Source organism: Lipotes vexillifer, unplaced genomic scaffold (genome assembly GCF_000442215.2).
Source record: "Lipotes vexillifer unplaced genomic scaffold, Lipotes_vexillifer_v1.1 scaffold1862, whole genome shotgun sequence".
Taxonomy (NCBI): Eukaryota; Metazoa; Chordata; class Mammalia; order Artiodactyla; family Lipotidae; genus Lipotes; species Lipotes vexillifer.
The window spans coordinates 672,148-689,988 of NW_006771326.1; the positions used below are offsets into that span (position 1 = coordinate 672,148).

At 48.0% G+C, this 17,841-nt stretch overlaps 2 protein-coding genes across 2 annotated transcripts in view; one reads left to right on the plus strand and one right to left on the minus strand.

Moving 5' to 3' along the window:
* The window catches only part of SPMIP2 (sperm microtubule inner protein 2), a 67,755-nt gene extending 65,917 nt beyond the window's left edge, over positions 1 to 1,838 (plus strand). Inside the window, 3 exon segments of the mRNA XM_007472301.1 lie at positions 328 to 391; positions 491 to 722; positions 1,751 to 1,838. Coding sequence (XP_007472363.1) covers positions 328 to 391; positions 491 to 722; positions 1,751 to 1,838 — 384 coding nt within the window.
* Positions 1,839 to 2,313: 475 nt separating this feature from the next.
* FNIP2 (folliculin interacting protein 2) overlaps positions 2,314 to 17,841 on the minus strand; it is a 126,679-nt gene continuing 111,151 nt past the window's right edge. Inside the window, exons 16-18 of the mRNA XM_007446627.1 lie at positions 7,935 to 8,135; positions 4,208 to 4,323; positions 2,314 to 2,392 (exon numbers count right to left, since the gene is read on the minus strand). Coding sequence (XP_007446689.1) covers positions 2,314 to 2,392; positions 4,208 to 4,323; positions 7,935 to 8,135 — 396 coding nt within the window. The remainder of the gene's footprint in view (positions 2,393 to 4,207; positions 4,324 to 7,934; positions 8,136 to 17,841) is intronic.

A 17,841-nucleotide genomic window follows, 5' to 3' on the forward strand; every position in this document is an offset into this window, starting at 1 on the left:
TTTTTTTTTTTTTTTTTTTTTTTTACTTTTGTTTCTTTTCTTGAGGTGGGCCTGGGCGAGGGTGGGTCCCTTCCTTGCCTCTTGGGCTAAGACAGACCCGAGCCACCAGGTGGGGTCCGGTGTGTGTCTCAACACAGTTCCATGAGATCCTTTTCCACTTTTGGGAGGAGGTTGAGTTTAGGAGAGAGCACAGGTGGATGTTCTCCAGGGGAGGGTTTATGAACAAGCAGCAACACATCCCTGGTCTGCTGTGCAGGCGGCAGCCGTGAGGGTCGGGGCTGCCCAGGGTCCTGAGCGCTCTCCCTCCGTCACCTTCTCCCGGGGTAGGCGGGGGACAGGAGATGCGGCGGCAAGGCCAGTTTCCTCAGCTTCCAGGGGCTGGGCCGCATCTGTAATGCGTGGAGTTTAGAATCGGCCATTTAAAGCTCAGCGTCCCCCGGGCCGGGTCTACTGCTCACCGGGCCGCTACGTGCACTGATTTTGTTCCTAGTTATTGTCTGTGAAGCCCTGGAAGGTCGGGGGAGGAGGGAGGGGAAGCGCCCAGAACGTGTCAACGAGGAGAAGGGAACCGAGACTGCGGGTGCTCGAAGCCGGTGCAGAGGGGACGCTGTGACCTCACTCAGCACGGACGGGGAGAGGGTGGCCACGGGCGAGGTCCACGACAACCGCCACGATGCCACGGAGCCAAGGACTCGGAACACCCGTCTCGTGCCAGACATCAGGCAAGAGGAAACAGAAAACGTAGAAAGAATGGACAACGTCACTTTTATGAGAGAAAGGCATACAATACAAATCCAAGATCGTAAGAGCCTCAACACACCTCTCTGCATTTCACACCGTAAAAAAAAAAGCGGGGCGGAATTCCCTGGGGTCCAGGGGTTAGGGCTCGGTGCTCTCTCCCCGCGGAGGGCCTGAGTTCAGTCCCTGGTCGGGGAACAAAGATGCTACAAGCCTATTCCTATTCCTAAGAAAGGAAGAACACACCTGTGTTTCTCCATTGGTCCTGCCGCTCTCCTCTTTGAAACAAATAACTCGCGTGCGTTTGTCAGAGAGTAAAGACACAGATGAATGTAACTTGGGTTCTGGGATCAGGATTTTATCAAGTAGAAAATATGAAGTCATCTTAACTCCTGAAAGGGAAGTCGTTTCATATTCTTAGGTGCAAAGGACCGGCATCAATTCATAAAAGAGAAGGAAATCAGAACCTGGTTATAAGGAACCGACCTCAAGATCTGCAGGTGTAACAGTTCTGCTGTACTGGGTTAGCCCCCTGCCTTTCAACCATCCATTTACCAAAGAGGCTTTTCCTTTACCCTGGATGTCAGTACATCGTCTGTTTCACGGTCAGTAAACTAAAGTTAACGTCAACAGAAAATTAAGGTTTTCTAAAAAGCACACTATGCTCATAAATAAACAATGCTTCATTTTGGCAGGTTTTTATACTACGGGGCAGTGAATTTCTGGGAAGCTGTTTTGAAAAGGACATAGGGATTGGAAGGCACAGAGCTGATAGTGTAAAATTTCAGCTCGTATCTGGATTGTTTACAAACGTTCAAACGAATTCCTTTCACGAGTCATCCTGCACTCTTGCAGCTTTTCATTTCCCACCAGGACAGCTGGGCCTTTTAAAGTATAAATAGTCACTTGTATTAACTAGTATAGGAAGACGGTGGCTTCCACGGGAGCTGTTCAGCCACAGAACCACTCGCCAGCTTACAGAACCAACTCTGTGAACGGCCCCGCTTGAAAGGCTGCCGAGAGCTGCGAAGCGTCTGGAGAAGCCGGGCGGGGTCGGGCCGAGCTCGCCGCTGCCACGGAACCACACGGGGCCGGGCTGAGGTCGCCGCGCCGATTCCTGCCTTGATCGCACCAACGACCCGTCCCTGACCTACCCGTGGCTGCATCTCGAACACGGTAAACTGGGGCAAGACGGGGAAGCAGCGGGTCCCTGGAGCTCCCGGCCCCCCGTGCTTTGCGCCAGATGGTGACGGTGACGCCGCAGCCACTGGAGCGGAGGGTGGCACGCGCGGGCTTCACTCGGCCGCTGACCCGGGGTCCCCGCGCTGACCGTCTTCTCAGGACGGTGGGACCCCTCTCCCCAGCTTGGGGAGCTCGCGCTGGAACTCGGAGACGTCTCAGCCCCGCTTCTGGGCCCCGACGTGCTCACGCCACCGCCCGGCCCGGCCCAGCGCAGACAGACCGGCTCCGTCTGCCCTGCCCGGGCCTAGCGGTCCTGGGAGCGGTCGTCTGTCCTCCCTCCTTCGGCTGAGCGGCTGACCCTTCTTCCACGGAGCAGGTGATCTGAGCGTCCGCTTATAAGAGTATCTGAGCGACGTACGGAGAGTGAGTGCTGGCGACAGCCGTCAGCAGGGGCAGGTCGTTGGACTCGATCCTGAAGGCGGAGAAAGGAGGGGGCGTAGCTTTAAAGCAGCACGACTTACGAGAAGGGCCCCGGCGCCGGACCCCAGGGCTGGCCGGTCAGTGCCCAGAACCGATGACGGAGTGAACGAGACGGGGACACGGGAGCCTGTCCCTGTGACTCTACGTTCCCTGCATCCCTGCGCGGCCTCTGTGAGAGTCCCCCTCCGGCCCGCCCTCCCGGCCTGCACCCCGGGTCTGCACTGGCTTCACGTTCGTCTCTGGGAACGCATGACGGCGGCAGCGTCTCCAGAACCCCGGAGATTTCTTCGAGGCTGACGCGCCCGAGCCCCCCAATGAGCACGTGCCCGACAGTCACAGGTGGGCATGGGCAGAAGGCCGCGCGTCCTGGAGAAGTCAGGACGGTCTCGGTCCTTGAAATACGTCCTAACGCTCGCCCGTGATTCCCGAAACCAAAAATTAAAAATATAACCTAAAATGGCAGCTGGCATGAGCTCGTGGAGTTTTCCACGCCTTCTCCAGTAATGCTCCCTCCGGATCTCATTTCAGGGCAGACAGGGAGCTCCCAGCACCTTAGTGCTGCTGGCCTGACCACGGGAGGGGCTAAGGAGGGGCTGGAGGGACCCCCACGAACAAGGCGCTGAGGGGCCTGGCGACGAGGAGGTAAATCCCCCCTCACCATCCTTCTCGGGGTGCTGATGGTGGGCACCTGTCAGTCAGCGTCCTGGAAATAAAAGCTGCACATCCTGCATCGGAAACCGGATGGGGTATGGGGTAGGACTACAGTGAGGCTGGTGAAGAGATCTAAGTAAAAAGTGCAAAAGCAAATGCCTCAGAAGGGGAGAATATTGGGCTTCCCTGGTGGCGCAGTGGTTGAGAGTCCGCCTGCCGATGCAGGGGACATGGGTTCGTGCCCCGGTCCGGGACCATCCCACACGCCGCGGAGCTGCTGGGCCCGTGAGGCACGGCCGCTGAGCCTGCGCGTCCGGAGCCTGTGCTCCGCAACGGGAGAGGCCACAACAGTGAGGCCCGCATACCGCAAAAAAAAAAAAAAAAAAGAGGGGGGAGAATATTTTTTAAATGATGTAAGAAAAAAAAAGGTGACAGGAAACGCTAAGAGCCAAACAATACAGTATAAGTCATGTCCTGGGTGTGAAAGATGAAAAGTCCGACAGGAATGCAGAGGCCTGAGCCTTAAAATAATACTTTGATTGGCAGGCTTAACAGAGAATTTCAGGGTTGACGTTTTATACACGGTATTTCCTTGCCCCAAACTGGTGGCGGGGGGTGGGGGCGGGGGGGGCAGGTTAGGAGGAGGAGGGGGAGATCGCAAATGTTTTTTTGGTTACTTCTCTGTGGAGGATTAAGCAGAGAGTAAAACACAAGTCAGAATGTCTTTCCCCAGAGAAGTTAGGGCAAAGAGCCTCTGGAAAATAAAAGGGAGCAGAGTACGGTCACCCCGGGACCTGCAGACAGGCCCCTAAGTCCAGGGGAACGGCCTTCCCCGCCTTCTCCAGAAGAAGCAAGGAAGACACAGCTGCTGCCGCGTGTGCGACAGCTCGTGACTCTCACATCTTACTGAAATGACGAGAAATGGGCAGATGGAGTAGGATTACGCTTTTCACTTTCAAGGATAAAATAATCCAGGCGGAAGACTCACAAGGCAGCACTAGCTTCAAGGTCTGCATGTGTTTCCGGGTGTAAAACTCCAGTATCAGATACAAGAAACATGCCGTTCACTGGGGAGCCCCGGAGGCTGGACAGCTCAGTGGGTAGAGCACAGGGGACAGCCCCCCGCAGGGGGATGCTGGCGCTCCCCAGAACTCACCCCAGGACGACACTTAATTCCTTCACGTGCACGCGCGTGTGTCCACGGAGATACTCAGACAGCATCTTACTCTTCAGGTACATCTCCTGTAGTCTGTCTTCCAGGTGCATGATGCACTGCAAAGCCAATCACGCTCACGGTGAGGGCAAGAACTCGGATCTCTGCCAACGTCTAAGAGCCGCAACTCCCTCAACCCATTTCTAAGTGCGCTACTGTCATCTCATCTCTTTAAAATATACTTCAAGAATTACAACCCAGCTCAAACCCTACCATGAGCAGGGATAAGAATAGGTTTTTGTCATCCACAAGGACCTACTGAAAAGCACAGGGATCTCTACTCAGTACTCTGATAATCTATATGGAAAAGAATCTGAAAAAGAATAGATACGTGTGTGTACAACCGAATCACTTTGCTGTACACCTGAAATTCACACAACATTGTAAATCAACTGTACTCCAATATAAAATTTTTAAAAAAATAAAAAAAGAATAGGTTTTTGTAAAACAATAAAGTTTAATTTTTCCAGTGACTGTTAAGATCTTCATATATATTTTCTGGTCTTCCTAAAAAAGCATTTATTTCTACATAGTTAAAATCATTCTATAAGTGTACTTATTTCTTGCTTTCAAAAAACTTTCTAATAATCCTTTTCCCATGTTATTAAAAATTCTTTATCAATATAATTTTTATGACTGATTTTTCAGAATGTGAATTTACCATTACTAAAATCACATAGCCATCTGCATTTTTGTTATTATACATAATTTTGTAAAGAGCACCTTTCTTGTTTTTTCCTGTATCTCAGATTATTTTGGTGCAATTCATTCCCAGAAGAATGACTGGAACAAGGTTATTCTGAACCTTTTTTTTTTTTTTCTCAAGAGTGTATTTTAACTAGGTCTCTAGTAACAATGAAGAAAGGGCAATTTTGTTCAGAACATCTCTACCCTTGGAACTGTGTCCAGCTTTGTTTTTAGAGAATAGCAGTCACTCGTGTCTTGCACCAGAGGCAAATGCTTTTGCATTTGGCAGGCAGACCGATCCAGGCAGCTCAGTAAGTCACCTGATGGCTCTAGCAAGGGTCACTCCATCAGACATGATTTTCTTCTAGACCATTATGCCTGCTATTTTCAAGGTAAAAAGATTAACAGATGCACTTGAAAATGTTGATCTTGACCACCTGGGCTGATCAGTGACATGGAAAAAGTATCCATTCGAGATGTAATCTTTTCTGTTTTTCATTGGCTTAAAATCTTAAGTGCATCGTGTTGTGTGGACAAAACACAACTGGTAAGTGAGTAAGAGTAATAATCAAAGCAAGGAGGATTTCGCCAATTCTCTCGGGGGAAAATGTTCCCCCAGGAAAACAGAGTTAAGTGCGGAAAGGTCTCCTGTTCAGTGTCAGTTCCTTGTGGAGCAAATACAGAGTTTTAGTAAGAGTGTTGTAAAATATTAAAAAGAACACTGACGTTACGTTACGTTACGTTGAATCCTTTATGTTTTAAAATAGTGAATTTACTGTGTTTTCATAGTCCCCAGGAAAACTGTGTGTTGCAGTGCGGAAATAAACAGAACATTGGTTCATATGGAATGTGCACGGAACTTGCAATCAGAGCACCTAGAAATTTTTTTAAAAGCCTGACTATGAAACTGAACTGTTTCGGGATTCCTCTCCCTCCTTTCTGAGATGGATTTCTTCAACTTTAACTTCTGAAATTTTAAATACCTACTTTCTCTTTTCGTACTGAAGGTACTAACAGGCCTTTAATCACGTGTTTCATTTGAGTGACTTTTAAGGAGAATTTTAAACTGCAGACGAAATGTTCTTTGATCCTGATTTTGTCAAGTCATTCCTATTATTAAGTGGTTATATGTAACTTATGTCTAAATGAAGTAAAAAGAATTAACTGTGGTAATTTACTGCTGGGATAACTAAGATATCAAATGTAGCAAGAGATATGGATTATAGAATAAAATATAAAAGTTTGGTAAATATAACAGTAAAAAACTGTAACATCAAATATATCTCTCTTCCCTTACAGAAAAGCAGACTTTGGCCTCTAAATCAGCATGAGGCAAGTTGCTACAAGAAGGAAAAACCGCCTACAGATGTAAAACAAGCATCAGGTTGTAAATGTGCCACAGGTGGCGCCTTCTGTGTTACCCCTGAGAACAGGGTCCTACAGTTTAAAGCCCAAATAAAGGTTTCAGTGAAAAGGTGGTGTCAGTCTTTAAAGCCGTGAACACTGTTCACACAACTGGTTCTCACTAACAGTTACACTAATAGGAGCTGTTTCCTGAGTGTGTATAACATCCAACACTAATTCAAGTGCTCTACCTGAATTACCTCACTTAATTTTTATAACCAGATAGGACAGGTTCTGCGGTGCCCCAGCTTCGACAAGGCATACGATTCAGAAGCAGAGAAGCCTGGGTCTGAGTCCAGGCCGCTGAAAGCCCACCGACTGGCCACTACTGTCCACTGGCTGCCAGGGCATCTCATCTCGCCTGAGCTTGGACAGGTAGAAAGCAGCACCTTGGAGGATTCTCACACATGCTTGTTGCCTAGGTACCATCTTCACTTTGCAGAGGAGAAAGCTGTGGCCCCGAGATGCCCGACGAACCAACGGCAAAGCCTGGACGTGACCCCCATGATGTCCACAGCACAGGTGATGCTGTGCTGCCACCTGAGATGACAGCCAGTGTTTCAAAGCACCTCCTCCAAGGACAAAGGAGTCCTGACCTTCCGAGGAGTGTGGTGCACCTGCAGATCTGGTCACCAGAACTCAGGGGAAACCCTCCATGAGCAATCAGGGAGGTGGCTCATATTCAGCCTCCTACTTGGTTGTCAATAGCTCTGCATCTTTTGCGGAGGCCGGAGGCTGGAAGGGAGATGCTGTTTGGTTTGGGGCTGACGGAGGGGGAGTCCAGAAGCCTGGTGAGCTCATCCCAGCCGCAGCCCCGCCAACTCGCGCGGCTCTGCCCTGTACATGCCCTTCAGCTGCGCTTCTGCTCTGGAAACCTTGCTCCCTTCCTTGCTAAGTGTATTTTCTCTCGAGCTCTCTGCACACAGACACACACACACACACACACACACACACACACACACACACACACACACAGGAATTTGTTTTGCATATTATTCCAGGGACTCAGGGAGAGCTGCTGATCATTTTCTCGGAGTTTAGGGGGTCTGTCTACTGTTTGTATTTAATGTAACATTATCAAAGTGATTTTAAAATCCCATTCGAAAAGGAACAATTGATACCATCCCCTGTGGCTATGGTGCTTCAGCATTTTAAGTGTTTACACGAACGATATTCTATTTATCCATAACAACTTTGGGAGGATGGTCCCTGAACAGATGGAACTAGTCCCTTCGGAAGCTGGCTGGCTTGCATTTGACCTGAGGATGGGAAAACCAATGAGTCCCCCAAAGGAGGATTTTAAATTTCCCTTTATGCTCGATCCCTGCCCCCATACCTTACCTGTTTCTCCATGTAACTTGTTCAAAAAGACTGTGTCACTCTGTGCTCTGTCTCCAGAAGGACTATTGCTACTGAATCCAGCCCGTGTGCTGGTTTTGTGTCACACGCTCTGTTTTCACTGATGCTAACATCCAGTTAGACTAAAATCAATACACGGGAATTCGTGACTTTATAACCACGATGCTGTGGAAAATGCTTTTTTAGCTCATTTCTCTGATGGTCTGAGAACGATACTTACAAAGTCGGCGGGGAGGTGAAGCCTGTAGAGCTGCAGGATGGACTGAAGTAAGCTGGACACCTGGCTTGAGACCAGGACATCCTGGCCGAGTTTCGTGCTGTCCACTGCCTTCCTCTGACTCGTGGCCACCTGGACGCTCCACTTGTCCGTGTCTGCAATGATGCACACGGCCTCGGCGATGGGCTCGTCGAGCACGGGGTGCTGCGGGACAGACACACGGGGTCAACTCTTCACCATGCTGCCGGTGACATGGGAACGTCCAGAACTTTCTGTGCAGCGTCAGACTCAGGAGCAGAGGTGATGGCGGGAGCCCCGAGCCCTACAGGGACCCGAACTGGGGTGCCATCCCATAGTCATTTAAATGTTAACTTGACAAAACTGCACCCAGTCATTATTTCCTTCCTGCGCCCAGGGGGCACACTATAAACGTCATCAAACATGCAGAGGTAAGCAAAAAGGCCTGTGATCTCCCTACATCCCAGGACATTAAAGCCCGTTTCCTTCTGGAAGACTCTCCTTTTATGCTTTTTGTTTTTACTTATTTATTTTTCTCCCACGAGTCTTGTGGGATCTTAGCTCCCTGAACTGGGATGGAACCCGGGCCCCCTGCAGTGGAAGCGTGGAGTCTTAACTACTGGACCGCCAGGGAAGCCTCTGCCCTCTCCTTTTAACATGGAGACGGTCAGAAAAAGGTGTAGGAGTCTACTGCCATTCTTCCCACCACAAGGTTTGGCAGGGTAACTTAACAGTCCCTGAAAGGTATAGCTTTAATCATGAGGCAATATTTATTCAGAAACCATGTGCTACATGCATAAATCAACTCCAGGACAACTAAAATCAGACGGGGCTAGAAAGCTGTGTATCGAGATGAGGCCAAAAGGCACAAGTGTGGCTACTGATGAACATACTTAAAATACCAAATCCTCAGTAACTGGGCAGTGATGGACGGAGCACATAGGAAATGTGCCACGGGGCCAACAGGGTGAACACTGACGCAGTCCAGGAAAACGGCCTACAAGAGGCATGTGAAGAGATGCTCAACATCACTAATTATTAGAGAAATGCAAATCAAGATTACAATGAGGTATCACCGCACACTGGTCAGAATGGCCATCATTAAAAAGTCTACAAATGATAAACACTGGAGAGGGGGTGGAGGAAAGGGAACCCTGCTGCACTGTTGGTGGGAATGTAAACTGGTACAGCCACTATGGAGAACAGTATGGAGGTTCCTTAAAAAACTAAAAACAGAGCTACCATATGACCCAGCAATCCCACTACTGGGCATATATCCAGAGAAAACCATAATTCGAAAGGATGCATGCACCTTGATGTTCGCTGCAGCACTATTTACAATAGCCAGGACATGGAAGCGACCTAAGTGTCCATCAACAGAGGAATGGATAAAAAAGATGTGGTACGTATATACAATGGAATATTACTCAGCCATAAAAAGAATGAAATAATGCCATTTTCAGAAACATGGATGGACCCAGAGATTGTCATACAGAGTGAAGTAAGTCAGACAGAGAAAGACAAATATCGTATGATATCGCTTGTATGTGGAATAGAAAAAAACGGTACAAATGAACTTATTTACAAAACAGAGTCACAGATGTAGAAAACAAACTTAAGGTTACGGCGGGGGGGGAAAGGGGGAGGCATACATTGGGAGATTGGGATACATATACACACTGCTACCTATAAAATAGATAACTAATAAGTACCTACAGCACAGGGAACTCTATTCAATGCTCTGTAATGACCTGTATGGGAAAAGAATCTAAAAAAGAGTGGATCTATGTATACGTATAACTGATTGACTTTGCTGCACAGCAGAAACTAACACAACATTGTAAATCAACTATACTCCCAAAAAATTAATTAAAAAAAGAAAAACGGCCTAAAAAACTGAATTTCTCAAAACTGATCACAGTATAACTGCTCCACCACCAGCTCCTCTGACACACGTGTTCAGGATCCCACACGCGTGCAAATCAAGGGCACAACAGGGCTGCCCTCCAGCCCCAAACTAGGGGAGAGAAGGGGGTGGGCAGGTACGTGGTGAGACGGAGACAGACGCAACGCACCTCGCAGCCAGCGCCCTCGAGCACACCTTTCTGACCCTCAGTCACTGAAGGCAAAGCGGGCCTGGCCTCCTCCTGTCCCGCGGTTCCTTCCACTGCCCTGTGGTGGCCCTTCGCTGCTTTGGCTGCTGGGCCAAAGTTCCTCGCGCTGGGTTCGTCCTGATTCCCCTTTGGCGAAGGACCTTTCCCGTAAGTCCTGGAGGCCCCTCCCTCCGTCACAGGGTGGGAACAGGGCCCAAGCTGGGCCAATCAGACTCTCCCTCCCGGCCGCCTGCCTGGAGCAGGCAGCCAGGAGGCCGGGAGCAGCTGGGGTCACCGCACTCCTGCTCGACAAAAGCCACCACGGATACCCACAGCGATTCTTGGTTCCTGCACTTCCACAGGTGCCTTGTTTCCTGCCGACCCCAACCCTAGTTCTTCGGTCTCCTGACCATTTCTAAGAATCCCTAACATCCCTCCAATGAAGTCCCTTCTGGCTAAATTAACAAGAGTCGGTTTCTGCTGCTTGCAGCAAAGAACCCACACAGGTACACGACCTTGTCTCGGGTGACCGAGACCTGAGATTTTTAAGACTTAACACTAGTAGTGGGAAGGCCGATGATAGAAAGCCAGATGTTTGTGTCACGCTGTACTTTCACCAGGCGATCTGGCTCCCTCGTTTGGGGCTTTTCCACTCAGTCTCTGTGTTCTTTGTCACAGATGGGGAAGTGACTGAATGAGAACTTTGGTGAGACCAACATTTTTTCCCTCAACTATATCCTGATCTCAGTTTTAACAAATGTGGTCACATTGAAGTTATTGGATTCAAAAGACAATTTCTGATTTTTATCTATCAATCCAATATCTATAATATCTAATGTACATTCCTATTCAAAATTCTTCAGAGTTAAATTATTTTATGGGCTTGAAATATAATTTTTTTTTTTCTTTTTTTTTTCCTTGCGTTATGCGGGCCTCTCACTGTTGTGGCCTCTCCCATTTGCGGAGCACAGGCTCCGGACGCGCAGGCTCAGCGGCCATGGCCTCCAATGAAGTCCCTTCTGGCTAAATTAACAAAGAGTCGGTTCTGCTGCTTGCAGCAAAGAACCCACACAGGTACACGACCTTGTCTCGGGTGACCGAGACCTGAGATTTTTAAGACTTAACACTAGTAGTGGGAAGGCCGATGATAGAAAGCCAGATGTTTGTGTCACGCTGTACTTTCACCAGGCGATCTGGCTCCCTCGTTTGGGGCTTTTCCACTCAGTCTCTGTGTTCTTTGTCACAGATGGGGAAGTGACTGAATGAGAACTTTGGTGAGACCAACATTTTTTCCCTCAACTATATCCAGGATGGCAACTTTCACGTTTTAGAATATTTTTCCCATCGAAAAGAACAGCACATCAGGCAAAGTCTAGCGGCCCAACATTTATTTAAGCACAGGTTAAGCATGAGAAATAAAGAGTATGGCAAAGCAGATTCCTGAATGAATGAAGCCCAGTTTCCCAAGGATGGCTCTCATTCTTTAAGACTTGCTGCCAAACAGTCGAAATGCTCACACACACACTGACCCTAAATTCCCACTCTCACCCACAGGTTTTTGTGACCCCTCAGTCCTACCCTTCTCGCACACTCTCCAAAGTAGAGAGTAAGGACCGGGCTGCAGTGACTTCCCTTTACAAGTTCCTGCAAGTCCTTGCTCAATCCGTATGTCATAAATTCACAGCAAGAGGACGATGACTTGCCATCGGTGTACCTGGTCCTTATGAGCAAAGGAAATGGAAATTTGGAAATTTAAAAGATTTGCATTTTGAGCTCAAGTTCCTTCAATGCTTTGCATTTATCAGAAATTCACAGTGTGCTGGGTATAGCACACAACGGATCTATAGTGAGACCTTTTCTTCAAGGGACTTACGTTCCCAAAGTATATATATAATCATTAAAGACCAGAGTCCAACGTACGTACGGTGAGCGGAATGCGTGCCAATCCCCTTTCACCTGGATTTCACTCACCTCCCTCTAGCAAGGTGTGGTAAAAGGACCCAAGCCAGGCCAATCAGATGCTCCTCCCCTGAGACTCCCCTGTGAGCAGGGGACCAGGAGGCTGAGAAGGGTTGGGGTAAAAATCTAGCTTTTGTTGGATGAATTGTCTGCAGTAGATAATTTGGGCCCTAGTTTCCAACTCAGCACAATTTCCTAAATGATTTCCCCAGCATCGTGACAGGGAAGGGAGCAGTGTGTGGACCCGAGGAAAGCACACAGACAGCAGCTTATGGGGCCCCATAACCACACACAGAGCTCCGCCTTCGGAAGTGAGCCACTGGCACGAGGGCAGCGCGGCTCACTGGGGAAGCCATGGATGGAAGGCTGCCCAGGTCCCAGTGAGCCCAGGAGGCTGCAGACCCAGGGGTAGTAACGGCAGAGGAGGGACAGGGGGGTAGGCTCAGGTATCTTACGAGGAGGAACGAAATGGGTCAGAGAACTGTGAAAGAAAGAAAGTGAGCGTAGGCCATTTTTAAATCACTGGTGGAAAGCTGAGCACAGACCTAGCACACAGGAAGGCTAGGTCTGAAGGTTGGGACAAACGGGCAGGAGGCAGAGAGCCCATCCCCTGAAGGAGGGGCTGACTCTTCTCTCCCTGGACTCTCAGCTCCTAGCCCAGGACCGGGCCCTCGAGAAAGGGGACAAACTTAAGATGGACCAGGTCAAGCACAGCGGTGACAGGGCAGGGAAGCATGTGCAGCCCAAACACAGCATGGTGCCCCCACGTGTGCAGGCTCCAGGGACACAGAGGACCACGGAGAGCTGTCAGGGGAGCACCTTAAAAAGGAATCACACAGGGCACGATACTCAGTATCCTGTGACAAACCACAATGGACGAGAGTATGAAAAAGAATATACGTGTGCGGCTGAGCCACCGCTGCACAGAAGAAACTAACCCAACAACACTGTAAATCAACTCTACTCCAAGGAAATTAAAAAGAAAAGAATTACACATCCTTGGACTCCTGAATATCTAACAAGTAATTACCTGAACACACCCCAATTGCCTCTAAGTACACCTTCTAGTAGTTACCTACTTCCTGAAGAATAAACACTTTTAAAAGGAAAATGGAAATAGAGGGAAACGTAAACAGTCAAGAAAAAGAAATGAATCCTGGAGAGAGATAAAATATGTCTAGAACTTAGATTAAGTTATAATCTAAGGGGCACCAGGGTGACTGCCTGCCCAGCTCTGATGTGGTTTAAACTTCTCTAAGGTCAGAGAACTGAAGCTTAAGTTCTGGTGATTCTGGAGACTTCTGATACATATCTTCCCCAAAGAAACACAACCCCACTAAAGACAGGGCAGTTTAACCGTATCATGGTGTGGCTGATCAGTCAATGCCTAAGCTTTGAGAATTTAAAGAACTCCATGATCCAGAAGACCATGCCTAGATTATCAAAGGAACACTCACCCACACACGCCCTCCGCCCTGCCTGGTATTCAATGGAAAATTCCTCTTAGAAAAGGCTCTACTTTTTAAAATAAATTTATTTATTTTATTTTATTTTTACTTTTGGCTGCATTGGGTCTTCGTTGCTGCACGTGGGCTTTCTCTAGTTGTGGCGAGCGGGGGCTACTCTTTGTTGCGGTGCGCGGGTTTCTCACTGCCGTGGCTTCTCTTGTTGCGGAGCACAGGCTCTAGGCGCGCGGGCTTCAGTAGTTGTGGCATGTGGGCTCAGCAGTTATGGCTCGCGGGCTCTAGAGTGCAGGCTCAGCGGCCATGGTGCACGGGCCTAGTTGCTCCACGGCATGTGGGATCTTCCCGGACCAGGGCTCGAACCCGTGTCCCCTGCATTGGCAGGCCATTTCGACTGTTTGGCAGCAAGTCTTAAAGAATGAGAGCCATCCTTGGGAAACTGGGCTTCATTCATTCAGGAATCTGCTTTGCCATACTCTTTATTTCTCATGCTTAACCTGTGCTTAAATAAATGTTGGGCCGCTAGACTTTGCCTGATGTGCTGTTCTTTTCGATGGGAAAAATATTCTAAAACGTGAAAGTTGCCATCCTGGATATAGTTGAGGGAAAAAATGTTGGTCTCACCAAAGTTCTCATTCAGTCACTTCCCCATCTGTGACAAAGAACACAGAGACTGAGTGGAAAAGCCCCAAACGAGGGAGCCAGATCGCCTGGTGAAAGTACAGCGTGACACAAACATCTGGCTTTCTATCATCGGCCTTCCCACTACTAGTGTTAAGTCTTAAAAATCTCAGGTCTCGGTCACCCGAGACAAGGTCGTGTACCTGTGTGGGTTCTTTGCTGCAAGCAGCAGAAACCGACTCTTGTTAATTTAGCCAGAAGGGACTTCATTGGAGGGATGTTAGGGATTCTTAGAAATGGTCAGGAGACCGAAGAACTAGGGTTGGGGTCGGCAGGAAACAAGGCACCTGTGGAAGTGCAGGAACCAAGAATCGCTGTGGGTATCCGTGGTGGCTTTTGTCTTAACCACTGGGCCACCAGGGAAGCCCAAAGGCTCTTTAAGGCACATAGAGAACCACAATAAACAAAGAAAACACTGAATTATATGATGCTTCTCCTTATTACTTTTCCTTATGAGCCATATCTTAACTGTACAAGTAATTAACAGTGAAATCTGCCAGGCGGGTCTCTTAAGTTCATGATTTTATCAACTTCACGTACACACCAGGGTACACACAAATACAGACACTTATCAGCAACAACATACATGGTGCAGTGCTTTTGAGAAATTAAGTACTTTACCAAATGCTGTAAAACGTTCAGACTGAATGATTCAAACACCTACTAGAAGCCCAGTTCCTCCAGCTCCATCCTTAGAGCTTGGATCTGATATTTCACCAAGGAGCCAAGGCTCCGAAGTTGGGCACGACTGGGCTTAACTGTCACCTCCATCACTTACTAGCCCTGGGGCCTCAGTGACCATTCACCTAGGCCTCAGGGTCTACGTCTGCAAAGTATGATCGTACTTGGTTGAGAGTTTCTGTGAGAAAAATGAGCGTGGAACACGAAGTGCAGCACCCACCGCTTGTCGGGGGCCTTCTGCTGCTTCCCTACCTCCATGTAACCACGTCCCCCAAACCCTCGCAGCACCACTTCCCTCACCAACCCAGAACCCTACTCCAGCATAGACACCCCAACGCTTAGGCTCAAACTTGTCTCTTTCCACCCTGGAAGCTCCCGTCTGGGCCCACCGTCACGTGCACACGCTCCCCTCCAGGGCCCTCAGAAGAACTCCCTGCTCTGGACAGGGAGGTCGCCCACCTGTTACTCGGGCTGTGCCCAGAATGTCTTCCGGGCTGCCTGCTAAGTCTTCCAGTTACGCCCCTACACCCCTCAACAGGACTCCCCGCGTCCACTCTCTGGCATTGAATCACACTGTCTTAACTTGCTCTGGATTTCACATCTGTTTGTCTACTCAGTGATTTCATAAGTAACTCAAGGAGAGAGATCACGTTTTTCTTCCATAGTCTCGGAAATGAGCAAAACAAAATATCTAAATATCTAACGCATGCCGGCTCTGTTGCACAATTCTCTATTTCTTTATTTGTATATTCAATCCAGTTCCTATTAAGTCATCCACACAACTATTAACATACTTCTTTTCCACGTATTGCACTTAAATGACTAACATTTGACATGGTTACCTTTTTCCTTAAAATTTTTATTGAAATACAGTTGATTTACAATGTTGCACTAGTTTCAGGTATACAGTAAATTGACCCATTTATACATATATATATATATAAATATATATATTTTTTTACATTCTCTCCCATTATAGGTTATTACAAGATCTTGAATCTAGTTCCCTGTGCTACACAGTAGGTCCTTGTTGCCTGTCTATCTTATATGCGGTGGTGTGTATATTTTAATCCCAAACTCCTAATTGATCCCTCTCTCCTCCCGTTTGGCAACCATAAGTTTGTTCTCTATGTCTGTGAGTCTATTTCTATTTTGTAAATAAGTTCATCTGTATCATTTTTTTAGATTCCACATATATGATATCATATGGTATTTGTCTTTCTCTGTCTGGCTTACTGCACTTTGCATGATAATCTCTAGGTCCGTCCACGTTGCTGCAAATGGCACTAATTCGTTCCTTTTTATGGCTGAGTAATATTCCACTGTATACATGTACCACATCTTCTTTGTCCATTCCTTTGTCGATGGACATTTAGGTTGCCCCGTGTCTTGCCTATTGTAAATGGTGCTGCAATGAACACTGGGGTGCATGTATCTTTTCAAATTATGTTTTTCTCTGGATATATTCCCAGGAGTGGGACTGCTGGATCGTATGGTAGTTCTATTTTTAGTTTTTTAAGGAACCTCCATAGTGTTCTCCATAGTGGCTGCATCAATTTACATTCCCACCACCAGTGTAGGAGGGTTCCCTTTTCTCCACACCCTCTCCAGCATTTATTATTTGTAGACTTTTTGATGATGACCATTCTGACCAGTGTGAGATGATACCTGATTGTAATTCTGATTTGCCTTTCTCTAATAATTAGTGATGTTGAGCATCTTTTCATGTGCTTCTTGGCCATCCGTATGTCTTCTTTGGAGGGATGTCTATTTAGGTCTTCTGCCCATTTTTTGACTGGGTGCTGGTTACCTATTTCTAACTCAACAGTAGGAAAGTACCAGCTCCCAAGTATGCTTCCTTCAACTACTGATGAGTTCATCAAACCTTTCTTGCCGTAAGTACACAGGATGCAGTCTTGCTCTACAGAGAGGAACGTGAGGACAAGAAGTACGAGAGCTCATGAAATATCCTGGCACGTCAGAAGGAGAATCTAGGAACTCACTCAAGAGCTTCTGACTCGTAGCTCAATGAGCCTGCCAAGCCCTCTACTTTGAAACCCTAGGAGCTTGTCAGGGTGGAAATCCCTCGGAAGACAAGATTGCAACAACTGGGAATGACACTTGCAACATAATGACAGGAGGAGAAAACACGGTCACCTCTATTATGACTTCGCTAAGAAACTGCCCATCTTTATGCTACTGGTATTGCCCAATACATACTCTAAAAGTCCCTTCGGGACTTCCCTGGTGGCGCAGTGGTTAAGAACCCACCTGCCAATGCAGGGGACACAGGTTTGATCCCTGGTCCAGGAAGATCCCACGTGCCAAAGAGCAACGAAGCCAGTGTGCCACAACTACTGAGCCTGAGCTCTAGAGCCCACGAGCCACAACTACTGAGCCCGCGTGCCACAACTACTGAAGCCCGCGCGCCTAGAGCCCGTGCTCTGCAACTAGAGAAGCCACCGCAGTGAGAAGCCCGCGCACCGCAACAAAGAGCAGCCCCCGCTTGCCGCAACTAGAGAAAGCCCATGCGCCCATGCGCAGCAACGAAGACCCAACGCAGCCAAAAATAAAAATAAATTAATTTAAAAAAATAAACCGATCCTTCATGAATCCTCAAAGATGCCGGCCCACATGTGGATCACAGGTAATAGGTGTGCAGATAGACGGACGCTGGTACTCACAACCAGCTCTAGAATCTGCTCACTGATTACAACAGTGAAGATTTAGCAACCAGGATGAGCCACTGGGTGGCCTGTTTCACACACAAAGGGAGCAGGTGATTTATGACTCAGGTAATGGGAAGAACCTCTCTGTTTCTTTTATTTTTATCTGAAACATTCTGAATTATAAAACATAAGAAGATTCTTGGGTATTATCTGAGTATCAATTTGCTCTTCACTTCCTCGAAGATATTTCTGTCAAGTTCGATAACTTTATTAAACTGAACTTGAGTCAGAGAATGTGACATGACAAAACACCTTTCAAAGAAAGCCCGCCCCCCCCCCCGCCCCC